General features: G+C 35.9%; 4 protein-coding genes and 1 long non-coding RNA gene across 5 annotated transcripts; 1 reads left to right on the forward strand and 4 right to left on the reverse strand.

The window, feature by feature from the left end:
- Nucleotides 1-4344: 4344 nt before the first annotated feature.
- LOC132606992 (UDP-glycosyltransferase 76E1-like) lies at nucleotides 4345-6974 on the reverse strand. The gene is made up of 2 exons (XM_060320776.1): nucleotides 5854-6974; nucleotides 4345-5479 (listed from the first exon to the last, which is right to left on the reverse strand). Exons 1-2 carry the CDS (start codon nucleotides 6332-6334, stop codon nucleotides 4515-4517), a joined length of 1446 nt encoding a protein of 481 aa, XP_060176759.1. The 5' UTR covers nucleotides 6335-6974; the 3' UTR covers nucleotides 4345-4514.
- A 317-nt stretch (nucleotides 6975-7291) lies between these two features.
- LOC132605374 (UDP-glycosyltransferase 76E1) lies at nucleotides 7292-9574 on the reverse strand. Its single transcript, XM_060318541.1, has 2 exons — nucleotides 8983-9574; nucleotides 7292-8447 (listed from the first exon to the last, which is right to left on the reverse strand). The coding sequence occupies exons 1-2, from the start codon at nucleotides 9461-9463 to the stop codon at nucleotides 7483-7485; spliced, it is 1446 nt and encodes a 481-aa protein (XP_060174524.1). The 5' UTR covers nucleotides 9464-9574; the 3' UTR covers nucleotides 7292-7482.
- Nucleotides 9575-10623: 1049 nt separating this feature from the next.
- LOC132605375 (uncharacterized) lies at nucleotides 10624-12648 on the forward strand. The gene is made up of 3 exons (XR_009569161.1): nucleotides 10624-10983; nucleotides 11324-11379; nucleotides 12363-12648. It is a non-coding gene; the product is annotated as an uncharacterized LOC132605375 (long non-coding RNA).
- A 282-nt stretch (nucleotides 12649-12930) lies between these two features.
- Nucleotides 12931-16848, reverse strand: LOC132606993 (heparanase-like protein 3). The gene is made up of 9 exons (XM_060320778.1): nucleotides 16504-16848; nucleotides 15817-15853; nucleotides 15535-15718; nucleotides 15286-15434; nucleotides 14551-14781; nucleotides 14265-14454; nucleotides 14051-14176; nucleotides 13803-13902; nucleotides 12931-13406 (listed from the first exon to the last, which is right to left on the reverse strand). Exons 1-9 carry the CDS (start codon nucleotides 16750-16752, stop codon nucleotides 13050-13052), a joined length of 1623 nt encoding a protein of 540 aa, XP_060176761.1. The 5' UTR covers nucleotides 16753-16848; the 3' UTR covers nucleotides 12931-13049.
- Nucleotides 16849-18784: 1936 nt separating this feature from the next.
- Nucleotides 18785-21209, reverse strand: LOC132608243 (uncharacterized). Its single transcript, XM_060322299.1, has 5 exons — nucleotides 20811-21209; nucleotides 20318-20450; nucleotides 20126-20201; nucleotides 19442-20084; nucleotides 18785-19318 (listed from the first exon to the last, which is right to left on the reverse strand). The coding sequence occupies exons 1-5, from the start codon at nucleotides 21207-21209 to the stop codon at nucleotides 18785-18787; spliced, it is 1785 nt and encodes a 594-aa protein (XP_060178282.1).
- Nucleotides 21210-27534: the final 6325 nt, after the last annotated feature.

Consider the following 27534-nt stretch of genomic DNA (forward strand, 5'->3'; position numbering starts at 1 on the left):
TACCCTGAAAATAGTTAATCTTTCATCAGTCTCACTTTTCTTGATATTGATACGAAATACTAAACATTTTTATTCTATTTTTTCTCTGTTACTGTTTCGAATCCGAGTGTATACAAACTCGGAGATTGTAGTGTTTCGAGTGTATATCGGAGATTCGAAGCCTCACTTCGCTGCACCCGAAGAAGGTAATTCTCCTTTTTCCTTTTTTTTCTCTGCAACTTTTAGGTTTATTTGTTCTGTGTTAGCTTGTTTTATTGCTTTTATATGATTTGTGTATATAGTTTAATATCTATATATGTGTTAGAATAGTCGGGTTCTGTGTGTGAATCATAATCGTGTTCAGTTTGATTTAGTTAAAAGGAATAGGATTATGTGAACTAATTTAACTAGTTATTAAGCATGCTAATCAGATCAATAATGTTCTTATGTTGGATAACTAAACTTGTTTGATATGTTAAATTAGTTTGGTTCAACATGGTCTAAACCCTGCTGTTTAAATCTTAGTTATATTAATCTTATTTAGTTAAGCATGCTTAAATATCTTGGTTTTGTTCATCACTGGTTGTTTATATGGCTAGCTGCGATTAGTTGTTGTGCTAAGTAGGTTCATTGGTTCGTTTGTTGAGAACTATACCATGTTTAGCCTGGTTTGCTTAATAAGATGATATACATTACTTTAATTTGGTTGCTGAAACTGTGATCATAGTTAAATGAGAAAGATCCTCCTGTTTTGCTTAATAACTGAATTGCTTAGCCTGCTTAAGTTAGTCTAATCCAATGAAGTCTTATATGATGATTTATTTTACAGTTAAGCATGATTTGATATTTCTTTAGCTTAGCCTAGTCAAAGTATGTTTTTTTTTTAATGTTATCTTAGCCTAAGTTTATTCATGTTTAAGCATGTGTTGTGTATCCTGTTATGGTTAATCATGGTTTACATGTCATATGTGTGGTATGAATCAATTGGTTACTGCATAGTGAAGCCCCAGATGTGGATATTTCCCTGTTTCCTGTCTGGTTTTCCCTTTGTACATTACTCTTCCTCTGTGGTTCTGTTCCTTGATTTAGATCATTTTCATTTCTTGCATATTCTGATGTTTTAATGAGTTCAGGGAGATTCGTTCAGTCTTAATGTTGTTTGAATTTGATAACTAATTTCCTTCTTCAGTTTAGTTTCATTTCAATTTAGTTATGTTTATTTCCGAATTCATATGGATTAGTTCTGTTACAAGGTTGTTTCTGCTTTCATATATGATCCTCTTGTTCTTGCTATTCATTTTCTTCATTCCCTTCACGTTTGAGTCAAGCAAAATTCAATAGGTTAAGTGCGTATTGGTCTGGTTCAGTAGTCTGTTCCTTCAAGTTTAAGTAGGAGTTTAGTTTAGCTTTTAATTAAAGACGCATATTTCAGTTCCTTTCTTTTTTTTATCCTAGCATGGGATGGATATAGTTGAGAATTCTTTGTGTGTGTTGCTTCTCTAGCCTATCATGAATGGTTATAGAAATTATAGTGCAAGTAAATTTATCTCTTGGAATGTAAAGTGCTCCTCTTCGTTGAACCAAAAGTAGGAATGGGAGTATAATCAGTATGTCTTATTATATACAGTAGGTGTTTTTATATGTGAAGTATGTATATGAGTGTATATTATAAGAAGGTTGTGGCTAACACATTGATAGGGAGATTAGTTGGTCATTATGGATCAAGCTTGAACCCTCCCCGGTGTTAGCCATGCCTGGGATTCATGAAATCCCTTGGAACTTGTGCAACATCGGGAAGACGGGGGCAAAAGCTTTCCAATATTACCTTCTAGGCATCCTTATGAATGTGTATACATGGAGTATACTTAAATATACATAATGTATACATAAATCACTGGTTTGTTGAAATTGCTCTATTAATTTGGCATGTCAAGGTTCTGCTCTTGCTTATTATTTATGTGATGTTTTTATTTATTTCGGCTGTTACTTTTCTTTTTTTATTTGAAGTATAGGACTTGTAAATTCCCACTGTACTAATCCTTTTTCTTTCGTTTTTATGCACGACCCTCGCGTAAGAGTCCAAGGGACTCGTCCTCTTCCGCATTCTTGAGTCACTCTTGTCCGCAGTATTAAAAAAAAAAGATTCTGGGCCAAAGCCCAATGGCAGAAACAGACTGCAGCAGCCCTAAAAAATGGGCCGATCCATTCGATTATATTTTGTCCCCCTCTACTTTATTTTCTGTTGTGTATTTTGATTTGTATTGTATGACTAACGCTTTACTTTGTTTTGTTCTCTTAGCTTATATGAATCCTAGCGGAATTAGTGGGGATAGTTTTAGTAATAATGGGTAGTTAGAATTCGAATTTGCCTTAGAAATAATGTATTTAAAATAATTTAGAAGTTATGATATTTCAATTTAGAATACCTTAAAGAATAACGTACTTATTTAAATAACGCATTTAAGGTAGTTAAATTTAGATAGCGTACTTATTTTATGACATAATTTAAAACAATATCGTACTTAACGTATTTTTTTTAAAAAAATTATGATATGTCAATTTAGAATACTTTTAAAAAAATAGCGTATTTATTCTTCGTTTTTGTTGTTTAAAAAAAATATAAAAACAATTTTCTAAATAAGATAAGATTGCCTATAATGCCTCATTCATTTCATTTGAGATTTAATTAGTTAATCCCTTTGTTTAATTATGATGTCCACTTATGTCTTTATATTCATTAAATTAGGCTAGTATTAGGTATTAAACCCATTGTGTTATCTAATGCAAATCTTTTACTTAATCATTTAATTACTTAAGATGAAATACTTTTCCTATATTACCCATAAAATATAAAAGATATTATTTTCGTCAAAATGCCTTATATGCTCCATTTCTTTTGAACTCTTGATAATACTTACAAGCTATTTTCTTGAATATTTAAAATGTTATATTTGCATTTTTCGCCTTAATTAATTAACCTAAGTTTGGACAGTAACCGTGTTTAACGGATCATAATGGATGCCTAAGACCTTCCCATTAGGATGCCTAGAACCCTTACCTAGAATCACATTAGTTAAGCGGACCATTAACGAAGGTTTAATCTAAGTTTTACCTTAGTTAATAACTAGATGTCCTAATTCACCTTTAAAATCAATTAGATGACGACTCCTTAAAATAACAAATAGAAATCACCAATATATTGTACTCCAATTTAAACCCGTTTAAAATGAGGTATAACAATCATCACACCATCATCTACACCACTAAGATGGAATGCGCCAAACACCTTGAACATATAATATAGAATAATACTATTTAATGTTGGTATATAGTAACACAGGGGTCAAAAGAGCAAAGGTTGAGATAGTGGCACGGAGAGAGAGAAAGGGCATCTATGGTGCAAGCCAATAATTGTTTTTAAATACGTGATTAAATATGAGTGGAGTTCTACTGAGGACGACATATGGGGTGCAATGTTTAGACGTGAGGGTAATTTCGATACCAAAATATAAGGGAAGGTAAAAGTGATTTATTCCTAATAGATTAAGGGTATTTTTTTTTTTTTGTCATTTTCTCTTATTAATCAACTTATTACGTCAATTGGAGGCTCCAGTAACATTAATGACATATTTGGACCAATTATTTGGACATAACGAAGGATCTAACTGCTCAATTGCTCGTACTCTAAGGAAATAATCGACCCTTTTCCGTTTGTTAAATATAAAATTGAAATACACTTAGGCATTGAATATATTCTTTATCTTATGATGCATTCAAAATATAAATAATTTTCATTAATTAGTTTTACACTTTTTTTTGGTACAATTAATTCTATATATTATACAACTTCTTCCTAGTTCCTATATTCCTCTTTTCAACAATGTAAAAGTCAATAAATGGTCTTATTTGTTCCATCGTTGTCTACCACACCTCATATTTTCAACCAAAATACATGGGAACAGTAACATATTCAGATAAAGGGAAAAATAAAATAGTTCATCTGTTCCAATTTATATCACATATTTTGATTTGATATAAATTTTAAAAATAAATGAAGGCTTTTTAAATTTATAGTCTTAAATGTGTCATATCATTTGTGTTTATAAGAATTTGAAACCTGTACTATTAAACAAGCGATACCATTTGTGTGACTATAAAAGTTTCTTATTAAGGGTAAATGTGAAGTAAATATAGAAATATGCCATTTTCTTAAGGAATTAATGAGGAAATTGTGTCAATGGAGGGTGTAACAATCATCATAAATGATAAGAAGAAACTTAACTCAGTTCTACGAACCTAGGAAACAATGTGTCAAAGTTCCTAATTTAGTAAACCATTCAACAAACAGAAGTGATGAGAAAGTAGTTGACAAGGCAAGTAACAGGTTGCTAAATTGCTTCAGCGTTGGGCCGATGGCCTTGCCATAACCCCAAAACATAATAAGTAAAGTTTACTACATCTTATTCTTCCTTTTGTGATTAAGGACATGTTGTCTTGCAAAGCTAGCAGGCAACAAAAATTGAATTCTTCTAACATCAGGACTCTATGATACACTTGCTTGATGTATGGTTTGAGCACATGATTGCCCCGACAACAGGCGTTGGCGGAGAGCACCGTGAGGGCAAGGAAGAAATGAAGTCTACCAAATCATTCAGATTCTTTTGTGAAGAACCGTCCGTCTGCATACCAGCAACTATGTTTTGTTTCATCTCTACTAACCTTCTCTTCAAATCTTTGCCTCCTTCACTTAACATGAGTTTTCTTACTGTTTTCTCTATAACGGTTCTCTCGATCACCTCCAATTCTAACCGAACCTTATATATTTGGCTAAGATACCTTGCGTTCACAAATTGGTCAGCTAAAAGCGGCCTGCATATCATAGGGACTTCTTCCAAAATACTTTCAAGTGTAGAATTCCAACCACAATGTGTGAAAAATCCAGCTATCGCGGGATGTGCAAGCACCTGTTTTTGTGGTGCCCATTTCACTATCCGGCCTCTTTCTCCTACCATTTTCTCAAAATCATCCGGCAGTGCCTCAGCACATTGAAAGCCAGAGACAGAGCCCGGTCGAATTACCCACAAGAACGGTTGCTCACTGTTAGCTAATCCCCAAGCAGTCTCAGTTAGCTCTTTGTCATCAATCCTTACAAGGCTACCCAAGCTGACATAGAGAACAGAGTTAGGAGCTTGTTTATCGAGCCACTCGATGCAACTTTTATCTTCTTCTAGTATGCTAGTCGAGGAGATCCAAGGCACCATTTTGTGAAAAGGGCCTATTGGAAAGAAGGGCACCTTGTAATGTTCCTGAAGTCGTAACAACATTGTATTCTCTAAGTCTTGCATCGTGTTCCAAATAGTCGCGACAGATGATCCTATATCGCTCATTGCTCTACAGAACTCTAGTACTGGTTCAGGAACTGTATTATCGATGGCAGGAAATGGTAGATCCTTATACCTGAGGGGATGAAGTTCCGGCAACGGATCCAGCAGCCGAGACTCTGGAATTACAATGAGTACTGATTTTAGTGTGAATATAATTAAGTAAATAAAAGTATGTTCTCTCTAACAGTTTTAAGTTGTTTGATGATATTGACACACTTCAGTAATGGTATCAAAGGAGAGGTTCTGCAATCGATTCTCAATGCCACCCATTATCATAAAGAATTTACATGTGCTTAGCCCATGAAAAAAAAATCTAGCCTGCACATGACGGGACGTGTTGAGAATATAATTAAGTAAATAAAAGTGTTCTCTCTCAAACAACTTAAGTTCTAAGAGGAGATGGACACATACTTCAATAAGTACAATACTGAATTCAACATAATTTGTCACTTTAATTTTGAAACAGAGGTTGTGCCTGTTCTCATCATACCTTCAAAAGGAAGATATTTTTCTGGTTCCTGAAAAATGGTGAGCATAGAGTTCAAACACGCAGCACTGAAAGGGCGGAGGACAATACTGGGGAGCCTCAGCTGAGTGGCTACATCATCGACGAAGAACATAACATTGTCATAAATGATACAAGCGAGCTGATCGCCTTGAACATCCTCTTCCTCGTCCTCTTCCATCATCCTAACGAGGTAATTTCTCAAGGGCACCTTGCAGTTCTCGTTCATACTATATGTATTCTCTAAACTCGGGAATGACATGTCTATTCCGTGTGATCCGTCATTCATAGAATGGAAGACGAATTCGGGTTGATTGGAATAATTAGGAGCACTGTATTCAGTATGTGCAACTATAACAGAAAAGCCTTGTGAATGAAGGATACTACCAAGCTGAAGCATAGGTGTTACATGCCCCTGGAATAGGTATGGTACTAGTACTACACGCAGTCTTCTTTGTATTTTCATCTTTGCTTTCTTGAATTTCTGTCCTATTCAAGATTTTACACCTTTGGTACTTCAACAGGGGGAGCAGTTTGATAGTGACTTATTTCCTTTGGTAGGGTGAATAGTGTTCTTGAAGGAAGTTTATATATAGCTTTCAAATTGGGAACTCAGAGTAGTTTGGGATATACTGCTGCTACTTAATACTGAACGAATGGTGATGGAAATTGGAACAGCTCACCATTGATAATCACAAAAAGGGAGTGTAACCTAGAACTAAGACTTCCTTAGAAGGCTTATGTAATGATAGATACAAATGGAAGATGTCTAGAACTTGACAACAGTATTGTAATAGTATTGTTTGTCTTTATATGTTTGTCTCTCAGTCCAATAATGCAGTATTTGGTCCATTTTTTGGGCCCTATGGGCAGGATTACAGAATCTGCATGTGATACTTGTTTTTTTATGTAATCTACTGCATTGGTGAAATAAAATTATATCCTCCTATTTCTTCTTAAAGAATATGTAAAGACATAAAAGAATCTCAACAACAATTGATCTTCTTATGCGCATGTTTTTAACAAATTAAATTTTCAAACATGTCTTTTTTCCTTTGTACATTTACTTTTTTTTTTTTCTTTTTTTGTGTGTGTGTGTGTGCAGGGGTGGAGCTAGAGGGACGGGAACTCCCTTCGCAGAAAAATTACACTCTATATACATTGTAATTTTTTTAATGTATATACACTAGATGTTCAACCTTCTTGCCAAAACTTTTGCCTCTGCCACCGAGTGTATTCCAATTTTATGAATATCTTCAACTATAATTTTTCTCTTCTTCAAAATTGACAAAAGCATTTCTCAAATGATTTACGCTTTAGCTATACACAAATTAATATTCTCGCCGAAGTTTTTCTTTGAAAATTTAGTATGACTAAAGTACTTCATAAAATAAGCAGATTTTGGAAATTTGGTCGAACAAACTCTTAGTAATGAGCACTTATTCATTACTCAAATCAATTCATGATCAAAGAGAGGAAATAACCTTTACATGTTACTCTCTGCCTCTGGTAAACATACTGCAAGCAGGCACTTGAATACTGGAGATAAAAACAAATACAACCGAGAAAGGAGGGATTCACTTGTATAGGTTCCAAAGGAGGATTCTTCCAACTTCAGGACTCTATGATACATTTGCTTGGTATATGATTTGAGTTCACGATTGCCCCGACAACAGGCGTTGGTGGAGCGCGCCGTGAGGGCAAGGATGAAATGAAGTCAACCAAATCATTCAGATTCTTATGTGAAGAACCATCAGTCTGCATACCAGCAACTATGTTTTGTTTCATGTCTACTACCCTTGACTTCAGATCTTTGCCTTCTTCACTTAACATGAGATTCCTTACTGTTTTCTCTATAACTGTTCTCTCAAACACCTCTAATTCGAACCCAACCTTATATATTTGGCTCAGATACCTCGCATTCACTGGTTGGTCTCCCAAAAACGGCCTGCATATCAAAGGGACTTCTTCACAAATACTTTCAAGCGTAGAATTCCAACCACAATGACTGAAAAATCCTGCTACCGCGGGATGTGCAAGCACCTGTTTTTGTGGGGCCCATTTCACTATCCGGCCTCTCTCTCCTACCATTTTCACAAAACCATCCGGCAGTGCCTCAGCCCATTGAAAGCCCGAGACAGAGCCCGGACGAATTACCCACAAGAATGGTTGCTCACTGTTAACTAATCCCCAAGCTATCTCAATTAGCTCTTTGTCATCAATTCTTACTAGGCTACCTAAGCTGACATAGAGAACTGAATTAGAAGCTTGTTTATCGAGCCACTCGATACAACTTCTATCTTCTTCTAGTATGCTAGTCGATGAGGACAAAGACGCCATTTTGTGAAAAGGGCCTATTGGAAAGAAAGGCACATTGTAATGTTCCTGAAGGCGTAACAGCATTGAATTCTCCAAATCTTGCATCGTGTTCCAAATAGTCGCCACAGATGATCCTATATTGCTCATTGCTCTACAGAACTCTAGTACCGGTTCTGGAACATCATTATCAATGACAGGAAACGGTACATCCTTAAACCTCAGGGGATGAAGCTGTGGTAACGGATCCAACAACTGAGAATCTGGAATTGCATGAATAATCAATCTCTTGGAAGCAATGCAGACTAGGGAAAGATGAGTCAAAATGGAAGAAAAAGATTTATAGGCTATATATCTTAGTCCTATAATAAGTTACTTTAGGTCCTATGCTTTCAGAGCCCTATGTATCCCTTTAACTATGGGTTCATCTGAACCTAATAACTTTTGACACAGAGTATATATGTATTATATATACTAAAATCTCAATAAATATTAAATCTGAATCCATAATTTATTGGTACAATGAATTCAACGCAAAACTGAATTCTTTAAGTTTGAGTCCTGGATCTCCCACTTTATGCTCTCTAGGAGTGGTTTAGCCTATATTTCTAGTATCTTTTGTTTTTATTTTTGTTTTGTATAATGTTGGGCTAATATTTATTTAAACAGGGAACATGGTCATTAAGGATTATATAGCCGACCCCACTTGTTTGTTCAGGACATAGTTGTTGTTATGGTATTGAATTTTAAATATTTGTTATTTAAATTTTGAAGCAAAATATGTGTTTGTTCTCTTACCTTCAAAAGGAAGATATTTTTCTGGTTGCTGAAGAATGGTGAGCATACAGTTCAAATATGCAGCACTAAAAGTGCGCAAAACAATGCTAGGAAGCCTCAGCTGAGTCACCACATCATCGACGAAGAACATGACATTATCATAAATGATACAGGCGAGTTGATCACCTCGAACATTCTCTTCCTCTTCCTCTTCCAACATCTTAATGAGGTAATTTCTGAGGGGATCCTTGCAATTCTCGTTCATATCGTACATGTTCTCTAAAGTCGGGAATGAGATGTCAATTCCCTGTAACCCGTCGTCCATAGAATGGAAGATGAATTCAGGATGATTGGAGTAATTAGGAGCATTGTATTCAGTATGTGCAACTATGATAGAAAAGCCTTGAGAATGAAGGATACTTCCAAGCTGCAGCATTGGTGTTACATGCCCCTGGAATGGGCATGGCACTAGCACTACACTTTGGCTTCTTTGTACCTTCATCTTTGCTTTCTTGAATTTCGGGTTTGTTCAAGATTTTATTAGTAGTGTTGTTTAAGGAACCTTATACATAGCTCTCAATGTTTGGAACTCTAAGGAGAAGGGGCGGATCTAGCCTTAAAATACTCGGTTAACCTGAACTCATAACTTTTGCTCAAATCCTGTATTTATATTAAGAGATTCATTAAATATCTATAAATATTTTAATTATGAATCTAGTTATTATTGTATATTAACTTGAAAACGTTATAGGAACTCATAAATTTTAAATTCTGAACCCGCTTATGCTGTTGAGGAGTTTGGAATATTCTGCAGCTACTTAATATTGGACGTATGATGATGGAAACTGGGACAACTCACAATTGTTAATCATAAAAAGGGAGTGTAAACCTAGAACTAAGATTTGTTTGGTGGCTTATGTAATGAGAGACACAAGTGGAAGATGCCTCGAACTTAACAATAGTATTGTTTGTCTTTATATGTTTGTCTTTTTAATCCAACAATTCAGTATTCAGTGCGTTTGTTCGGCCATTTATTCGGCCTTATGGGCGGGATAACAGATTCTGCATGTGATAGTTTTTTTTTTTTTTTAATAATATACATGGGTGAAACTATATATGTTTTTGTTTCTTCTTGAAGAAGGTGTAAAGGAAAAAACTAATCTCAAGAAAAATAGAACTCTTTATGTGAATATTTAAAAAAAAAAACTTTAAAACATGTTTTTTTTCCTTTGTACATTTACTATACTTTTTTTTTTGTGGGTGTATGTAGCACCTCGTAGCTTCGGGCGAAGGTTTGACTCATAAGATAATAATATAATGGAACCAATATGAGGGTTATAGAAAGTGTTTTGAAAACCAATTAAGTCATAAGAAATGTCTTTGGGCAAAGAAAAGTTGGAAGCCACTCTACGGGGCATGTTTGCAAGTGAGTTTATAGAAGGTCTTACTTATAACGACCATAACCCCTTTATTAATTAGGAATTTGGGAAAACTTCCTTGATTAAAGTTGTAGCCTTTTGAAATAGCTTTCCAACGGTATATTATGGGTCTTGAACAGAGCTGTGTACAAGAAGTTATGCCTATTTTACCGAACACTGTGCAGAACCGATACCCGTCGCTTCTCGGGGCGCGTGAGGGCGCGTGAGCGAGAGCGCGATGGTCCCGCTTCGCGGACCGATCGCGCAACTCTGAGTTTTTAGCTGCAGAATGTTGCGCGATGCACCCGCATCGCGGAACCATCGCGAAACAGGTCAATTTCGGGTCAAAAGTCGGGTTTACGCGTTTTCTTGTTATATTTGGGGTTGGGGTTTATTTCTCCAACACCCCATCCACGAAAAATCTCTCTAAACTCAGAGACAACAAATCCCAAACCTCAATAACCTTCCAAGGTAAGTTTTATCATGATTCTAGGTTGAATCCAAGTCCCCAAAACCCTTCAAATCCATAGGGTTATGATTGGAATATTATTGTTGGATGTGGAAACCCTAGAACCCGAATTCAAGAGGATTGGACTTCAAAAAGGTAATGTTTCTACTCCCTAATCATTTATAGTTGTGAGTTGATGAATTCTAAGGAGAATAGTAAATGAGTTTGATAAAGAGGATTATATGAACTATGCTAGAATTTTGGATTATTGACTTGGGATTGTTGTATTCATGTGGGTGATGAAGAATGATGTTAATTACACCTAATTGAGATTGTAGAATCAACTAGAAGTAATAGAGTGGGGATTTGGTGAAGAAAACACCATTAATGAGGGTTGTGGAGCTTCATGCCCACCAAGTGTTTGATAAAATGCTTAGATGAACAAAACATGGATATTGTTGCTAATATAGAGTCCCTATGACCTGTATTGCTATAGATTAAAGTTGAAGGGATTGAAGGACATTGTGATACGCTCAAAAGCAGGAAGTTAAGGTATGTAGAACTTCCATCCACATGTGGGAATCTCTACGTTCTTCCCGATGCTCCGTTTCTTGATATTCATGAAGTTCAAATCCTAGGGCACTAAATCCAACATATTGGTAGCCCGTACTTATGTATTTATGTACATGAATCTTGTATCTATATTCATTATTGTATTCCTAATCTTCCATTACGGTTATTAGGAATCCCAGCTTAATCCATGAATCATGAATTCTTCCTCATGTGTTCTCATTATGTTTATATGAAACTTTATGATTTCATCCAGCAAGTTACAAGCATGTTTTCAAGTCAAGTATATATATATATATATATATATATATATATATATATGATTACGAACTATTGTTATTACTCATGAACCAAAAACATGTTTTGCAAGATTATGACAAGTTATCTTATGAAGCTATATTTACAAGTTATGATTCATGAAAACCATGTACAAGCAAGTTATGATTCATGAAAACCATGTACAAGCAAGTTATGATTCATGAAAACCATGTACAAGTAAGTTATGATTCATGATATACCATGGGCAGCAAGTGCCACTATTTTACATGTTCATGTTTTGGGAGTTGCATTAAATACCGAGGAGGGCTTCAGATAGCCTGAAACTACGTAGCCACCGTAGGATGAGGATCGCTCCACCCATGTCCCGGACGATCTCTCATAATGACTGGATCCTTTCATATTTTATTAAATCTCATGTTCCCTGGAAAGGACTGAGTGTTCTGCTGGCGGGACGCAAGCACCAGACCATGGATCGGTTATAAGTTATTGCTCTCCCTACTTATGATATTTTTACCATGTTTTATATATATATGTATGCACTCATGTTCATGTCCAGGTTTTCAGTTTCAGTTCTTATCATGTTATTCCATGTTCCATGTTATTTCTTTCAGTTGTTTTACATACCAGTACATTCAATGTGCTGACGTCCCCTTTTATTGCCCGGGGGCCTGCATTTCACGATGCAGGTACTGATATACAGGACGACACATCTGCTCAGTAGGACAGCATTCGTATCAGCTTATTGGTAAGCCCCATCTCATTCGGGGTTTAGTCAACTTTTGTTTTATGATTAGTTATGCATCTAAAGGTATGCTGGGGGCCTTGTCCCAGTAAGTATGTTTTCCAGTCAGACTCATGATAGAGGTTTCATAGACTAGACAAGTCAGTTATGTCATGTCAAACATTTGGAGTCGTATAGCCATTTTGGCTCACTCATGTTTAAACCAACATTTTATTAAGTATTATGACTTACCATGTTTTGTAAAGGTTCATCATGCATTCACGTTATATTCCGCTTATGTTATGTATCATGATGATTCAGCAAGCCATGTGGTTCGCTCGGTCACATGCAGTCAGGCACCGAGTGTCGTGTTACGTCCAAGCCATAGTTCGGGGCGTGACAGTGTAGGTTATCCAATTTTATGAATCTTATATGCGAATTTCCTCTTTTATAAAATTGGCAAAAGCATTCTCAAATGATTCAGCTAAATACAAAATGCTACTCTGACGAAGTGCTTTTCTGAAAATATATTTTGACTAAAGTGCTTCTCAAAATAAGCAGATTTTGGGAGTTCAGTTAAACATGCTCTAACTAGTCGTTAACACGTATTTATAACTCAAGTCAATTCATGATCAAAGAGGGGAAACAATCCTTACATGTTGTCTCTGGTAAACATACTGCAAGCAGGCACTTGAATAGTTGGGATGTGAACAAATACAATTGACAAAGGAGCAATGGAAATTGGGTCGGAGGGATTCGGTCGTATAGGTTCCAAGAGAGGGATTCTTCCAAAATGATCTACATTAAGTTCCTTTCCATTCAAAATCACTGTTTGGCTATGTAATTCACCATCTTTGGCTGTAAGGTGATATTCTTCCCTCTGAATTCCGTGTCTCGGATTCTGATCGTTTATGATTTGCAGCAGCATTGGCGCCTTGTTTCTGACCGATAGACCAACATTAACTGTTGTACCACCGTGCATGTTGATCAACAACAGTGTGATTCCGTCCTGCAACATATTGATGTATATTAAGCAAGTGTTGTCCATTGATTCCAAATGTTTTTCACTTTATTTGGAATTTATGAAGTTGCAGTTGAAGATAAAGTTGTGTTAGATTACACTTTTTGCAAAGGAGATAAGAGAGCACCTTATTTGGAATTTATGAAGATGAAGCAGGAAAACAGGTTTGGAGCACTTTTCCAAATTTGGAATCCCACCCCAAGTTGGATTTCAAAAATTTCATAACCAAACTCTGATTTTGAAACAAAGTGAAAAATTATTCCGGAAAAGAAGTGCACAATACTCATGGTCAAACGGCTCCTTAGAAACCACAATCTCTAGTGTAGATCATAGAAAGATGTTTTTTCAAGTCTCTCATGTTCAAATTTAAACTATTATACTTACAGAAGATTGTGAACAGTGGGCATAAGTTCGTAGCTTTTTTGTTCCTCGGAAGTGTGTCGATAGAACATTCCTTCCCATCAAACGATGCCAAAGAAGAGCACTGTGTGCATGAAAGAGAATGCATAAGTAAAATGCTAAATGAGTATGTTACATTACCAAGTAAACGTGTTCTACATTAGGGTAACAGCGGATGCAGTTGGTTTTGTTTTCATGGTAAAAGCATCGATTAGCAAAGAGCTAAGGCATACCCATAATAATCAGGATTTGGATGAAACGTTGTGGTATTGAGGAGACCGTAGTTTCCACCAACCAATGTTTGTCGACAATATGTCTTAGTGTCGAACGTGGCTGACATCCCAAGCTGATCCAAGAACCTAATATTGGAAGACGCAAAATCACTTCTGATTAAAACCTTGACAAGAAGTTTATCAGAGGTATGGACCACTTAGGTTGGATTTTTACCAAAAGCTGGACACGAAGCTATTGGAAACAAGATTGTGACCGCTGTTAAAAACCCCTCCACTTTCACCAACCCATGCTACTGCTGAGGTTCCATAACTTCGGAGAATGCCTTGAAGATTTCGGAATATGTTGGATTCTTCATCCAGATGAGAAGGATCAAGTATTTTCTGAACTAGGTTGCTGTCATTGCCTAAATATGAGATGATTTGTTATTCCAATAACAATGGCCGAGCTAGGCATTTAGGGGAAATTAAAACTTCATCGCTACAAAAAGAGCTTAATGTACCTGCACCAACATTGTAAATGTGATGTGTAACTACTTGAAGAGAATTGGATGCTTTATCTATGAATTTTGCAAACCAAACAGCATCAAATATTCCTCCTGGTGCAAGGATTAATGGTATTACATCCTTCCCTTTATATATATCTTGTAATAATTTGTGAAGAGCGATAACATCACGGCTGTATTGATCCGCTGAAATAGCTGCACCAATTCCGTTGCCATTCAATTCATTTCCTGAAGAGAAAAAAAATACAAATTTAAATCAAATGTAGCAAGGAGAAGGCCTAGATGAAATATCAGTTAGCAGTCTCAGAGTTGGCTTGTGATACTGTGCTCCTATGGAAGGAAGTGATCCATGCAAACCTGTCTTACAGGAGCCTTACGACATTTATTTACTTGTTTTGAGAAAGATATCCTTATGAGTTTACACTGGGTATGTTGTTGTTAGAGAAAGATATGGATATACTGTCAACAACATCCATCCTACATGAACTGAAATACAATGGGAAAGTATCCCTATCGCCCTGTACGAAGATGTAATTACTGGCATATAATGCATCTGCTCTTTCATACCAAAACAAAAAAGAATACTGGACCACAATAGAAGGATAATTCCATACTACTTGCTCCTTTACGGCATTGTTCATTCTCTGAGGCTTACAGTAATCCCTATGGTAAATTTGCATATCAGCATACCCCAAAAATGTATCTAGTTAAAGATAGGAGAGAATTTCATACCAAGCTCCCAGCCGTGGATAGAATAACCTCTGCTAACTGTATATCTGAGGAAAGACTCTGCATTGCTGGAATCCCAATCTTCCAAAGCAGAGCCATCAGGACCTATTGTCCTTCCATTTAAAGCATTCAATCCAAAAGTTACTTTTGCCCTGCAATGATATACTGAAGTATAAGGAGTGAGGATTACTATCGCGTCCTTAGACGATTTTCCTCACTAAAGTTGCACAAAACTGCATGAAGTAAAGTTACCCCGTTTTCTCGAAGAATTCGTTGAGTTCATCCCAACGAGACAAAGGTAAGCAACCTTGAGTGAAGCCAAACATCTCTGTATTATTACGGAGAAAAGGAGTACATGGTTGCTCATAATGCGCCATTTGGTATGTTATTTTGTCCTGCAATGTGCCTCCAAGTCTAATTTTTAATGGAGTAAATGCTGCAGCATGCAGGAAGGAAGGTCAATAGTTACTCATTAATCAGAAAACTACTGAATAAATTTTGAATGTATCATAAATGCTTCTCCAAAAATTATACCTCTGATTGCATTCAACAATACCTTGTTGCTTAGATCCTGCAACAAAGAACACTTCCCATCAGTTCAATGAGATGTAAAGTTGAACATAGCATAAATGCATCCAAGGGTGTGGCCTAGTGGTCACTGGACGCTGAAGTGAGTTGAGAACTATGAGATCTCAGGTTCAAATTTCAACGGAGGCAAAAACACTAAGTAAATTCTTTTCATTTGTTCAAGCCTTGATGGAGAGAGCTGCCCAATAGCTGTTTTGTAGGAGGGTAGCAAGTATCCTCGAATTAGTCGAGGTGCGCGTAAACTGATCCGGATACCAATTGTAAAGCTAGAGACAATTTTGTAGTCAACCTTCTAAAAAAGAACAGCTTTTTATTGATTATTAAGAAAGAAAGCTCCCATCAATAGAGTCAAAAGCATCACAAGAAATGGGAAGGCTTAGAATGGGAATAATGACACTGATTTACCAAATATGCAGAGCATATAGTAGGTATGGTGGTTTTACCAAGTTCTGAACTCTATTTTATGGACATAAGTCATTAATCAGAATAATGACCTACCAAATAGATTATATTATAACTGAGCTACCTTTAGTAGAGCTTTCTATGTTAAAAATACTCTAATTCTGGACATTCCCATTTGCAAAGAGTTAACCTTTTGCATGACTCTGCAAATGAGAAGAAAAAGGAGCTTACAAGATTAAGGAGAGAAGCATTTCCCCAGCTACAAGTACCATAGTCACATTTATTACAAGGCCACCAATCTAAGGTGGCACAAATGAAGTCCTCATCAGTCTTTGCAATGGCTGCCCACCCATCAATGTAAAGTGTCCCTTCTTCAAGAATTATACTCTTTGAAGACTCTTCTGCTCTTGAAATTTGGCTGAAGTACAACAATAACAGCAAGAAGCACAACCCCAAGAAGCAGCTGAACAAAGAAGCCATTGCCAATTCACAGTGCCAGTAATTTGAGTCCCTTTCACAGTGAACTCAATATGTTGTCACTAAAGTTTAATTTCCTTCTTTTGGACTCATTTTTCTAAAGTCCCCTTAATGAACATTGCCTTAAATGTCCTGCCAACTCTGACATGCAGAAATTAATGTCTTTAAACATAAAGAAATTTTAAAGATTAAAATATTCCTTATCACTAATTTTTATTTACCTAGATTTATTAATTTGAAAAGAAAACCAATCAGTAGAACTTTGTTTCTTTTCCTTCTTCTTCATGAATTATTTTAACATTGCTTTTCCAACTTTTTATTTTCACAAATTTTGCCAAATCACAAACAAAAAAAGAAATATTTTTACAAAATAAACTTAATTAAATATCTATAAAAAATAATTAAAATCTTTTTCAGATAATATTAGTTATAAAATTAATTTTACATGCCCTTTTCATACTTTGAGGTTTGGCAACATTTTTAAAAATGATTGATCAAACACAAACTATTTTTTTAATATTAACATAAATTCTTTTCAAATAATTTAACCAAACACTAATTAATACTGTAAATTTAAAATCCTTTCTAAAATATATGTACTCTGATTTATTTAAACTTGCTAATTTTTTTGTGGACTTCCGGAAATTTGTTTCATGTAGCTTGGCAAGGAAATTTTGAGTCGTGGATACAGGACCCTTTACATGTAAGACCTATTGCTCATGCAATTTGGGATCCTCATTTTGGTTAACCGGAGTGGAATTTTTGACTCGAGGGGGTGATCTTGGCCCAGTGAATACCGCTTAATACAGAGGATGCAAGCGTTATCCGGAGTGATTGGGCGTAAAGCGTCTGTAGGTGGCTTTTTTTATATCTTTTTGCACTCTCTTGTCTTATTCACTTCTGTTTTATACTCCATCAGTTTCAATTTACTTGAACCTATTTGACTAGGCACAGAGTTTAAGAAAGAAAATAAGATTTTTAAACTTGTGGTGTTAAATGAGTCACATATATTGACTATAATTAGTGCATAAATGTAATTGTTTCCAAATATAATAAGAGATCAATATTTTTGCCCACATACTAATAAGGAAATAGGTTCACATAAATTGAAACGGAGGGAGTGTGAATTTTGCACTCACTCGTCACTTCTCCTGATGGTGATATTGAGCAAAAAATTCCAATGAAATTGAAGAGTGAAGGATTACTGATACATTTTTTTTTTCTTCTTCAAATTTTTGAAATTTAGGAATGACAATCACATGGCAATAATGATACAAATGCATACCTAGCAGTGGTGTATCTGGCTTCTTGTATGTCACTTCATACTCACTCTATCCCAATTATGGGATATTTTTCGCTTTTTGAGAGTCAAACAAAAAAAAATGACCGCAATTTGTTATGTCCTTTAAATATTTTAAGTTGTCAATTATTGTGACTTATAATACTTTTTATATAGTTTATAAATATGTAAATTAGTTTTCGAAATACTTAAAGATTGCATGTCCGAATTCACGATCAAAATAAAAAAGTTGACTCTCGAAATCCAAATTGTATCACATAAATTGGGACGGAGAGAGTAATAGAAAACTACAATACTTGTCTTAAGAATTGCAGCTATAATTTCAACCAGTCTGTTGAGCTCCTTTACAGTTTCAATCAAATAGAAAAACAGAACTTGTGATCTCTAGTACAATATTTGTCATTTTGAACGAGTCCAGCATAGACCCCTACCCGTAGATCCAGAAAATGAATTAAATGGCGGTGGGGAACAAAGAATCTTCTCTCATATGTTATATTGGAGTCGAACATCCTCAACAAGTCCAGTGACAATTAGCATGTCAGACTTGTTTTTTTTTTTAGGTTGTGAGCCTATGGTGTGAAGGGTTTGGCTTGGACCCCTATCATGTTAATTGATAAGTAAACATACTTACAATAATTAGAGGGGGACACAGGGCTAATCTACAAAAAGGATTGACAAGCAATCATAAGGAAGGAAGCAGCCTATACAAATTCCTTCCAATAATTACAAAAGAGATTAACTAACAAAAAAATTACATTTCTCATACTTTCTTCTAAATGTTGGAATTTGCCAATTATCAAGTTGAAGTAATCCCTTTGCCTCTCTAGGAAGATCGTGTAGAGAGTGATATAAGGTCCTATTTCCACTTGATGTAGACATCTTTGCTAGAAAATCAGCTACACGGTTAGCCTCTCTATAGCAGTGAGAAACTTGAGCAGCATGGTTACTGAGCATCTTGGCAGTACAGCTGATGGTTTCCTTGAGCTTCAGATTGTTAGTACCTTTTTGAATGAGCATATTTGTGACAAGAAGAGAGTCCAGTTCCAACTGAATGTTAGAGTGACCATGTTGAATACACCAATCAACTCCAAATCTTGCAGCAATGGCTTCAGCTTGATTGCTACTTCGAGCTTGTACTGGGATAGAGAAGGCAAAAATGAAGTCTCCATTCTCGTTTCTGACCACACCTCCTATTCCAGCCTTTCCATTTCTTTTATCAAAACTCCCATCAGTGTTGATTTTTATGCTACCAGCTTGCGGTTTATTCCACTAGACAGGGACACTTCTCATAGCTGGTTTAAGTCTCTCAATCTTGCTGCACAAGTTGATCCAATTTTATGTGGTATCCATGGTAGGATAGGCATCTTGTAGGACAGATTTGATGTTCCATACGCATTGTGTGACCATATTATACAAGTAGAAACTATCGTTGTCTCCATACTTACAAGCAGACCAAGCTTTCCAAATTTCCCAACAAACAATGATAGGAACAGCTTGAAGCACTAGTTTGTGAACCTTGTTCATAGTCTTCTTTTTCCACCATTCATTAAGTAATCCTCTGAGAGGAATATGATGATGAGTAATGCCTAGAGGATTACCCATAGCCTTCCACATATAATCTGCTACTTTACCCTCCACAAAGACATGTTGAACAGTTTCATTTTTTGGTATCAAACAACAAATACAATCAATCTGACTCTGAGAATTAGTAGTAATGAGGACTTTGTTGATTGGAACTCTTCCAAAGAATATTCTCCAACACATAAAAGATTGTTTGAAAGGTATAGATTTGTGCCAAATGTTGTTTAAAATGTCATTAGTCTGTCTATTCTTTCTGATAAGTTTCCAAGCAGTGCCATTAGAAAAGTGCCCATCATCAGTCATATTCCATATAGCATAATTTTTTTTTTCTTTTTGGCCCAATGCAATAGAAATAATGTGTAAAGCAATATCACTGGGGAGAGTATTATAAAGTTTCTGAGCATTCCAGGTATTATTGTCCACAAAGTCCTTGACTTTCTTTTTGTAGTTGTATCTAGTGATAAAAGCCAGACAGAGTTGTGCAAGACAGCCCACTTCTGTCCAATTATCCCACTAGAAACTACAATTTCCTTCATTAATCTTCCAAGAAATGAACTGGTCACATTTATATCTAGCCCAAAGTAAGTGTTTCCAAGCTTGAGCATTGCCAGGACACCACTTTTTACCCACAAGATTCATTCTCAGGCAGTATTTAGCAGTTAAAAAAATCAGCCCAAATAGACTTACTTGTTCTGAAATGCCACCATCTTTTCATAGTAAGAGTATTAGAGATGTCATTCATCCCTCTAATACCAATACCAGCCTTATTTTTTGGAAAGCACAGTTTCTCCCAAGAAGTCCAATGATACTTGTTCTTACCCTTTATAGCACCCCAGAAGAAATTAGCAATATGTTTTTCAATGAGTTCCACAGTGCCTTTGGGGGGGGGGGGTTAATGGTAGAAAGAATATAAATAGGGAGAGATTGAATCACACTTTTAATGAGAACTTGCCTACCTTTACAGGAGAGCATGTTACCTTGCCAGGCATTGAGCCTCTTAATAATCTTTGCTATCATGTTGTCAAAATAAGACATCCTTTTTCTACCAATGTAGATAGGACAACCAAGGTAAGTGAAAGGAAAGTTTTTGTCAAGAAAACCAGTTTTGTCTCTGATTCTATTAATTCTATAAGCACAGGTTTTAGGGCCAGTTAGAAAAAAAACTTTTGTCCTTATTAACCATTTGACCAGAAACAGCCTCATATTTCTTAATAATCTGCATAACTAACTTTATAGATTTAGAGTTACCACTACTGAAAATTACAATATCATCAGCATATGCCAAATGAGTAATTTGAGGATCATTTTTATACACTGAAAAATGAGTGAAATTCTGATTATCTAACAAATTATTAAGGGACCTAGAGAGAACCTCAGCAGCAATAATAAACAGGGAAGGAGAAATAGGATCGCCTTGTTTAAGACCTTGTGAAGAGGTGAAGAAACCATGTCTAGTTCCATTAATAATTATGGAATACCAAACATTAGAGATGCTTCTCCAAATTAAATCATTCCAATCATCACTGAAACCAAATCTGTTTAAAACATTTTTTTTAAAAAGTCCATGAAAGCCTGTCATAGGCTTTGGCCATATCCAGTTTTAAAACTACATTGCCCCCTGTATTGATTTTGGAAATTCCATTAACTATCTCTTGGGTGAGCATGACATTATCTGTGATGGAACTCCCAGAGACAAAGCCACTCTGATTTTCAGAAATCAAATTAGTTAACAATGGATTTAGTCTACTAGCCAGTATTTTTGAAATGATTTTGTTAGTGTAATTGCTCAGAGAGATCAGAGAAACTAGCAGGGGCATCAATCTTGGGGATTAAAGTAAGGCAAGTATGAGTCAAGTACTTAGTTATTTTCTTGCCTGCAAAAAAATCATGTACAAAGGCAGTAACATCATACTTAATAATAGACCAACAAGATTGCAAAAACATACCATTGTAGCCATCAGGTCCAGCTGAACTATCCTTGCTCATGTTGAATACTGCCTCTTTGATCTCATCCTCATCAGGCATCCTGCTCAACCTCTGATTATCATCATTAGTAATGATATTTGGAATGCAATCCATAATCCTGCTATCTCAATCAGTAGTATGTAAGTTGAATTGCCTCGTAAAGTATTTGATAGCAGCCTTGGCAACTCTGTCATTACCCTGAACCCATCTCCCTTTGTAGTTCTTGATCCTTTGGATTAGCAATTTTCTTCTTCTGGTCCTTAAGACACTATGAAATTACTTGGTATTTTTGTCACCATCCTTGAACCACTGAAGCTTGGTTTTTTGTTTCAATAAATGAGTCTTGCATACTGAGCCATCTAGTGTATTCAACATAGCCTCTAATGAGATCCTCTCTGCCCTGTTCAGTGTTGTTAATAAGATCCAACTCTTCCAAAATTTCTATTTTAGCTTCCCAATCATGGACATGTTCATGTAAATCACCAATCTATTCTCTGGACCAATGACTAAGAGCCCTACTAAGATTTTTGAATTTGTTTTGTAATCTCCACATTGCATTACCATTAACATGCTCATCCCAAGATGCTTGGACAGTGTCCATGAAACCAGGTTGATCAACCCAGAATTTTAAAAATTTGAAATATTTAATATGGTCCTGCTGATCACCATAGCATTTGAGGAGAAGGGGTCTGTGGTCAGACCCTGACCTAGGCAAGTGTTTGACCTCATTATTTTGAAATTGCTGAGCCCACTCATCATTTATCAGGATCTTATCTAATCTCATCCAGATTCTTTTGCTAGGCCTCCAATAATTACACCAAGTAAATTTAGGACCTGTAAAGCCAATGTCACTAAGGCCACATGATTCCATACAGTTGATAAACTCCATGCTTTTCCTCATTCTATGAGGTAATCCTCCTACTTTCTCATCAGGATCCATGATGACATTGAAGTCACCTCCTATACACCCTGGACCATTAATAAGATTCTTCACACTAGTAATACTCTCCCAAAGATCTTCTCTTTCTATAGGAGTGCATTTGGCATAAACAACAGTCAAAAGATTCCATTCTCATTCAGATGATTCTTCATATTGAGAGAGAGTTGTTGATCATTGTTAGCAATACTAATAGTGTGATCAATACCATTCCAAAAACACCAGATTTGGCCATTAGTATTAGCCATACAATGATTGAAACCAAAATATCTTTTGTAACCTTCCATCTTGCTTACATCCATGAAGGGCTCATATATTGCTACAAAGGCCACTTTATTAATGTTCACAAGAGTTCTAAGTCTATAATATGATTTTTGAGTCCTTACCCCTCTAATATTCCACTTTGTCCTTGTCTTTTTCCATTTCCTTTGGATTTGGAATGAGACTTTTGTCTATTGCTTCTCTTTTTCTCCTTGTTTCTGCTTCTTCCTCTCAAGTCAGTGGAAATTACATTTCTTTGACTTTGTGTGTAATCCGGATCATCATTCCTGCTGGACTTGGATTCTTCAGAAACAGTCCTTAGATTAATGATATGTCTCTGAAGTTTCCTTCCTCTGGGTTGTTGACCCTTATTCATACTTTGAGTCTGGTTGCTTTCATCCATAACTTCCTCAATAGTACCTTTATCATTCTGTTTTTCACCCTCTTTGATGCTCTCCTTTGCTTCTTCTTGATTTGTTGAATCAACTCCATAATTTAAATCCACAAATAATTCTATACCTTTATGGTTTTTGATATGTGACGACAAACTGGAAGAGCTATCAGTTTTTTGAGGAATAATTTTCCCTTCTTCATTTTCCTGTTCTTTCCCATTACTAGTCTCAGCACTGTTTCTCTGTTTGTTCATTTCATTTTGACTCTCCCCATCATTTTGATTATCAATAATATCACTAATATGAGAATTATTTGTTGAGATGTTATCACCTTACCCTTTGCTATCTTTCTCTGTAGTATCCTTCTTTCTTTCAAAGCATGTAAGACTAGACTAGCACTAATATGTGAAAGAGAAGATGGGGTAAACCACTTCTTTCTTAGCAATTAAGACATTAAGTGGATCCTCTGAGAAACTGAAATGAGCAAGCTGACAGTTTCGGTAATAAATTTTAAAACTTAAAAGGCTGGAGAGCAATAGATAAAGTACAACGACATACCCAGTGTAATCCCACAAGTGGGGTCTGGAAATGGTAGAATAAACCACAGTGGTAGGAATGCACACAGACCTTACCCCTACCTTTGTGGTTTATTCTGTAAAATAAAATTCAATAAAAAATAAAATAAATAGAAATAAGAATTAATTCGAAATACTAAAATAAGAAATAAGAACAAGGAGTCTTTATGTCGTGTTACCGAGGAGGTTGTTTCCAATAGACCCTCGGCAATAGATAAATAAGAGTAAAGGTTGTGACATGGTAACAGGAAAAAGAAAGGAGTTCCTCAATCTTACATAAGCAAACACTAAATAACCGATTTTGGAGAGATCAAGCTTTCTGTAAAAGCACATCCCTCCGGAATGGAATCACATGATCGAATTGGTCCTGTGGATGTCCTAAATGAATACACCACATCACTCTGGATATATAAGCACCAGTATAGCACTTCACCTTCCGCAAACCTATATTTCGGTACGGCAAAAACAAGTTGCGGATCTTCTATACTAAACAATGCATTCCAAGATTCCTAGACACCATAGTCTTTCAATACCCATAACTTAAAAGCGCGCTTCCACGGATTACCATAATTAGAATGAACACAAAGCATTCCGTCCACTACGGAATCGCCAATAAAGCGATTGCCCTTCAACTTCAAGTGTAATACTTCCTCGGGCAACGGTATCTCCCCGTACACTTCATTTGAAATACTAAGTGAAACCAGAGAATAAGTTCTTGGAAGAAGCTGAAAATAATTTCTAGACCTACATATCCAATGAAATGCATCATTTAAAAATGCCAGACCGGAACCCATAGCAGTCAGTTGACAGCTACTTCCACGAGGAATTTTATCAATATTTTCTCCAGGAACCAGCTTTCAACGCGAGAATTTCACCAGGTTCTTCAATATGACCTATGCCATCACGAAGTTTTAGGATCTTATAGTCACCACTAGCTGAGTCATAACCCAATCCCAAACGATGCTCCTACACTGTTAGAAATTCTGGATCAGGAAGTACTATTGATTCTCCTGTGGAGGCGTTCCACAGCATAAGTCTGACTGTACGCCTAATTTGATCAACAACGCCGATAACAGCCAAGCCACTGCAACAACAATAGATTATGATTCTAGAGTATGAAGGGCAATCAAATTCTTGTTCATTCTCACCAGTTGAACCGACGATAAAGGACAACAATACAAGGAACATATAGCATACTTAGGGCAATATTGGGAAATAAGAAGTTTTTGAGAACGTGGATCATTCTTGGCATGATTGAGATGCTTCTTTATAAAGTAAGGATCAGAGATTAATGCCTTCCACAATTTCGAAACACATTTGAATCGAACAAGATACCGCACGGGTAACCTGCTGAGTATCTCCATAAGTATGTCCTCCCGGAATTGGATTCCCATGGCCTAGATAGGACAAGGAAAGTGCTTTAGTAGTTCACTAATGGAAGATGTTAAATCTTTCGGGCTCACAATATACATGTATATGAAAAGCAAGCACAAATAGTAATAAAAAAGAAAGCTGTAGCAACTAGAGTTCAAAACAACTTTCAAGTTGAGTCCCATATAATGTCTTTTTTGTCCAAAAGATGGTCTTTCTGGTTCTATCAACAATTGGAACTAGAGTTCAAAACAGGTTTTCATTTGGTCCGCTCAATGATTGCAACCATTGTTGTTCCAAATAAAGAATACTTGTGGAATGTTAAAGAATAGAGTTATAATGGTGATTGTGTTTTTATAAGTAGTACTGTCATCGACAACTATTTCTCAACTTGAGTTTTGATGAATGTTAGATTCCAGTAATTTCTCAGTCACCAAAGCATTACCACTGAAATCACAAACAATAAAGCAGTCTTTTTTATTAGCTAGCCTATATAATAGTATAGTTGAAAAATGGTTTCTTTAATGTGATTAAGCATAACTTGGGAAAATGCCAAAGTCCAAGCAACAACAATTAAACTCAATTATAAGTAAGAAAGACGGGTAAAAACTTACCCACACGGGTACACCAAACCAATGGATGTATGACATGATTAATTAATGTCCATATTCACTCCATTAAAATAAATCACTTAACCATGGTAAATTGCATTTGGTTTGGTGTAAACACCAGGTATAGGTTTTTTTTACGTTGAAATCAGAATCTCACCTGATCAATATCCATCTGCTTTGTATTATTATAAATATTTGCAAGGGATTTGAACTTCTTCTGTTGACGACCTTTGAAAAGATTAATCTTTTGGGTGGCTTGATCTTCTCCATTGCTAAAATTTTGATTGAAAAGATTAGTCTTTATTATTGTATTTGCAATGGCTTTCTTCTTCTTCTTCTTCTTTTGTATATTTGGAGCAGAAGTATTTGCTAATTTTCCCTCATGGGGATTGGACTTCTTCTTCATCTTTCTTTGTATAGTGATTAATTTAGTTCTAAGGCTTCTCGATGCCTAAGCTTAATGTTATGTCCCGTATTTTTATACATTGGGACAACCCGGATTAATTATGATAATTTAGGGCCAAGACTATTCTGGAATTTGAAGTCGGGACTTTTGATCTTTGATTTTTATTTTGAGACATAAGTTGTGCATAAAATTGTTGGCATGAAAAACTTAGGAAAAATTAGGACAAAAAAAAATTCATGAATTGGAGATTTAAAAATCTTGCACAAAATAAGGCCCTTGGCCGTGTAGGTCCTTAAATGGCCCACACAATTTTTGTGGTCAATTTTATTTAGTCCACCACATGTGTGGGCCATGATCACTTGTACAATACATATAGACTTAAAAGATGACCAAGTATTCATCTTTCTTCATTTCACCACTTAGAAAAATATCAAGACTTGGAGAGCCTCAACTCCCTCAAGCTCTCGGCCAAGGGGAGAAAAAAAATCCAACCCCATTTCTAGCCTTCCCAAAAATAATTTCTTGGTGTTAACCCACTAATTGGAGGTCCCTAAGTAGCGTGGAAGTGTCTTTGGAGCGATTAAGTCATCCGTTTTGTGAATCGCAAACCCTAGCTTTCTTGTGGAGTAAAGAAGAAAGGTGAGTTTTGGTATTGTTTTATGGGTTATAAATGTTTTATGCGTATTGTAGTATGCTAATATGGATGAAAATCATGAAATATAGTATGTTGGAAGTGGTTTGTATGATGGGTGTGCTAGCCGTGTAAATGGGTATTGTGATTGGGTTGTTGAATAAATTCCTTGTAGCATGTTAAATTGTTGTAGTGTGTAGGATGGCTAAGAATCATCAATATATGTATATGTGTAGTGATAGATGAATATGGGTCATGCTATATGCCAAAGAACACACTAATGTCGCTTAGCGTTTTAATGGTTGTTGTGATGACTTCTGTGTTGGAAATGAGGGTTTAATGTCCCAAAATGATATGGTGAATTGTTGCGGGCTGATTTGAGGCTTATTGTGCGTTTGACGTAATTTGTATATCCATGAAAATGATATCGTTATATTGTGAATTGTCGATACAAATCATGAATTGAAAATGAGGAATGTGTTAAAAAGGGGTTGTTCTCGGTTGGGGACTGTTTTCGGCCAAAGTGGAAAAAATTATTGGATTGTTGGAAATATTATGTGAATTGTGTAGGATGTTCTTGAATATTGTTGGTAAGGATTCGGGTTGGAAATTGAATGTATGAGCGATATTGTGGCTTGAATGTAAGTCGTTGAATTGAATATTATGAATGTTGTCGAATGGTGTAAAAGAGAGTTATTAATGTAATATGGCCTTTCGGATTGGTTGTTGGAGTTGCTAGGTTGGTTATTGTTGTT

The sequence above is a fragment of the Lycium barbarum genome, chromosome 8 (assembly GCF_019175385.1).
Source record: "Lycium barbarum isolate Lr01 chromosome 8, ASM1917538v2, whole genome shotgun sequence".
Classification (NCBI taxonomy): Eukaryota; Viridiplantae; Streptophyta; class Magnoliopsida; order Solanales; family Solanaceae; genus Lycium; species Lycium barbarum.

What these genes read in the sequence shown, in the direction of transcription:
- LOC132606993 (XM_060320778.1), bottom strand. Translation starts at nt 16,752, where the DNA reads ATGGCTTCTTTGTTCAGCTGCTTCTTGGGGTTGTGCTTCTTGCTGTTA. An exon ending in CATTTACAATGTTGGTGCAG is followed by an intron (nt 14,455 to 14,550) that starts GTACATTAAGCT and finishes TCTCATATTTAG; the next exon opens with GCAATGACAGCAACCTAGTT. An exon ending in CCCACTGTTCACAATCTTCT is followed by an intron (nt 13,407 to 13,802) that starts GTAAGTATAATA and finishes AATATGTTGCAG; the next exon opens with GACGGAATCACACTGTTGTT.
- LOC132608243 (XM_060322299.1), bottom strand. Translation starts at nt 21,209, where the DNA reads ATGACAGGCTTTCATGGACTTTTTAAAAAAAATGTTTTAAACAGATTT. An exon ending in ATGGTGGCATTTCAGAACAA is followed by an intron (nt 20,202 to 20,317) that starts GTAAGTCTATTT and finishes ACTTTGGGCTAG; the next exon opens with ATATAAATGTGACCAGTTCA. An exon ending in AGTGGGATAATTGGACAGAA is followed by an intron (nt 20,085 to 20,125) that starts GTGGGCTGTCTT and finishes TTTTATCACTAG; the next exon opens with ATACAACTACAAAAAGAAAG.
- LOC132606992 (XM_060320776.1), bottom strand. Translation starts at nt 6,334, where the DNA reads ATGAAAATACAAAGAAGACTGCGTGTAGTACTAGTACCATACCTATTC. An exon ending in AAAATATCTTCCTTTTGAAG is followed by an intron (nt 5,480 to 5,853) that starts GTATGATGAGAA and finishes TTGTAATTCCAG; the next exon opens with AGTCTCGGCTGCTGGATCCG.
- LOC132605374 (XM_060318541.1), bottom strand. Translation starts at nt 9,463, where the DNA reads ATGAAGGTACAAAGAAGCCAAAGTGTAGTGCTAGTGCCATGCCCATTC. An exon ending in AAAATATCTTCCTTTTGAAG is followed by an intron (nt 8,448 to 8,982) that starts GTAAGAGAACAA and finishes ATGCAATTCCAG; the next exon opens with ATTCTCAGTTGTTGGATCCG.